Source organism: Volvox carteri (genome assembly GCF_000143455.1).
Source record: "Volvox carteri f. nagariensis unplaced genomic scaffold VOLCAscaffold_30, whole genome shotgun sequence".
In the NCBI taxonomy this organism is placed as follows: Eukaryota; Viridiplantae; Chlorophyta; class Chlorophyceae; order Chlamydomonadales; family Volvocaceae; genus Volvox; species Volvox carteri.
This window is the reverse complement of record NW_003307573.1, coordinates 956,892-959,714: the sequence shown is the minus strand read 5'-3', so window position 1 is coordinate 959,714 and position 2,823 is coordinate 956,892. Positions and strand designations below refer to the sequence as shown.

The following is a 2,823-nucleotide window of genomic DNA, read 5'->3' as shown; positions in this document are numbered from 1 at the left end:
TGAATTTCCAGACGTCAGGTGTTGTTTACAGCACACCGTACAGCCTTTGAGGGGGGGGTCTGGGGGGGGGTGCAGCCCCCCCCCAGCGACTATACAAAAAGGAATTGTAACCGCAAGAAACCCTAAGTTTATTACTCTAGGGTATTAGGCCCCAAACGAAAAAAAACTCTGACCACCAGTTGATACATACACAGGGAAGAATCCTGATGGGGGTGCTCAGCGGTACTCCCCCTGGAGCAAGCAGGTTCAACTCCAGCAGGCAGCTGCAGCAGTGATGACCACCCTGGCGACACAGTGCAGTAGCGTGGGCCCCGGATGGGGCTTTGTACGGGAGGGGATATGGCAGGGACCAGCTACATTTACCATAGAATATATTAAGCTATTAAAAGCTTAATCGCAGTAGCGACATGGTGTTGAGATTCACTAACTGTATGGATCACTTTCTGTTACTGCTGTTCTAGGTCTCTCCCCGCCTCCCATGGTGTCAGACCCTGTGCCGTTGCCATAATGACTCCAAACCCCGCGGTGCCGCCAGCAATCCATGCTTCCTTCACATCCATATGAATGATCAGCCCTGCACACGAAACAATCATTAGTGTCTCGGGTGTTCCACTCAGGTTGCAATTAAATGTGTTTTCAACAGGATGACATGCTGCGTAACCAGTATTACCTAACCTGAGCATATCTAGATGTATGCACAGTGTGCATGGCAGCTAGCTGCAGGTTGGGTGGGGCCTAGGGCTCATCCTGGATTATTGATTTCTGAAGTTTATCTGGGAGGAAAATGTATCTCCCCCTGGATGGTGTAGTAGCTGGCTGCTGAAAAGGTTTTTGAAGATGCTGGTAGATCAGCTCTGCATGTATTTACAAAAAATATGCATGTGCTTCTATTTACTGCTGCTAGCTACGTCTGTATTTTTTCGGGCATTGTATAGGCGAGATATTCGGGAAAATAGGTGAAAGGTATATAGGCCAGTTATGTGTACACGTATTATACGAGAAATAAAGGCCCAGACCTAAAGAGGGATATATGTACATGTTTGCCTAATAGAGGACCCTGTATATATGTAGAATACCTGACCTTCTTTATGCTATGCGGTATACTTCCAAGCTATACAGATATGTGTACACGTAATATTGTAAACAACAGTGCATATACAAGTGCGTGTGTACATGAGCGCCTATTACAAGACCGCTATAGGCATCACATAATATGCATTGCCCTTTACATGACAGCCTATACCTGACCTTGTTTAGGGTGTGGTGTATACTTGCCTGGTATATGCATGCGTCTACATGTAATGTTGTAAACAACAGTGCCTATACAGGTGCGTGTGTACATGAGCGCCTATTACTAGACCGCTATAGGCATCACATAATATGCATTGCCCTTTACATGACAGCCTATACCTGACCTTGTTTAGGGTGTGGTGTATACTTGCCTGGTATATGCATGCGTCTACATGTAATGTTGTAAACAACAGTGCCTATACAGGTGCGTGTGTACATGAGCGCCTATTACTAGACCGCTATAGGCATCACATAATATGCATTGCCCTTTACATGACAGCCTATACCTGACTTTGTTTAGGCTGTAGTGTATACTTGCCTGGTATATGCATGCGTCTACACGTAATGTTGTAAACAACAGTGCCTATACAGGTGCGTGTGTACATGAGCGCCTATTACAAGACCGCTATAGGCATCACGTAATATGCATTGCCCTTATACATGACAGCCTATACCTGACCTTGTTTAGGCTATGCGGTATACTTGCCAGGTATATGCATGCGTCTACACGTAATATTGTAAACAACAGTGCATATACAAGTGCGTGTGTACATGAGCGCCTATTACAAGACCGCTATAGGCATCACGTAATATGCATTGCCCTTTACATGACAGCCTATACCTGACCTTGTTTAGGCTGTGGTGTATACTTGCCTGGTATATGCATGCGTCTACACGTAATGCTGTAAACAACAGTGCCTATACAAGTGCGTGTGTACATGAGCGCCTATTACAAGACCGCTATAGGCATCACGTAATATGCATTGCCCTTTACATGACAGCCTATACCTGACCTTGTTTAGGCTGTGGTGTATACTTGCCAGGTATATGCATGCGTCTACACGTGATGTTGTAAACAACAGTGCATATACAGGTGCGTGTGTACATGAGCGCCTATTACAAGACCGCTATAGGCATAACGTAATAAGTAATGCCCTTTACATGACAGCCTATACCTGACTTTGTTTAGGCTGTGGTGTATACTTGCCAGGTATATGCATGCGTCTACACGTGATGTTGTAAACAACAGTGCATATACAGGTGCGTGTGTACATGAGCGCCTATTACAAGACCGCTATAGGCATAACGTAATAAGTGATGCCCTTTACATGACAGCCTATACCTGATCTTGTTTAGGCTGTGGTGTATACTTGCCAGGTATATGCATGCGTCTACACGTGATGTTGTAAACAACAGTGCATATACAGGTGCGTGTGTACATGAGCGCCTATTACAAGACCGCTATAGGCATAACGTAATAAGTGATGCCCTTTACATGACAGCCTATACCTGATCTTGTTTAGGCTGTAGTGTATACTTGCCTGGTATATGCATGCGTCTACACGTGATGTTGTAAACAACAGTGCCTATACAAGTAGTGCCGCAGCCTATGGGCCCTCCGGCCTTTCATTATGGAGGCATCCTGGGAGCTCGAGCTCCCCACATGTTTGTGTGGAACTTGTAACTTGAACTCACTTCCACAACAGCCCATGCTCACTAGTAACCAACCTAGGGTGACTAGGGTTACAATCC

The 2,823-nt window shown here is 45.4% G+C and overlaps 1 protein-coding gene across 1 annotated transcript; it reads right to left on the bottom strand.

The window, feature by feature from the left end:
• Nucleotides 1-936: 936 nt before the first annotated feature.
• On the bottom strand, nt 937-2,555 carry VOLCADRAFT_75422 (uncharacterized protein). Its single transcript, XM_002952478.1, has 4 exons — nt 2,467-2,555; nt 2,316-2,407; nt 1,818-1,850; nt 937-1,181 (listed from the first exon to the last, which is right to left on the bottom strand). The coding sequence occupies exons 1-4, from the start codon at nt 2,490-2,492 to the stop codon at nt 1,087-1,089; spliced, it is 246 nt and encodes an 81-aa protein (XP_002952524.1). The 5' UTR covers nt 2,493-2,555; the 3' UTR covers nt 937-1,086.
• Nucleotides 2,556-2,823: the final 268 nt, after the last annotated feature.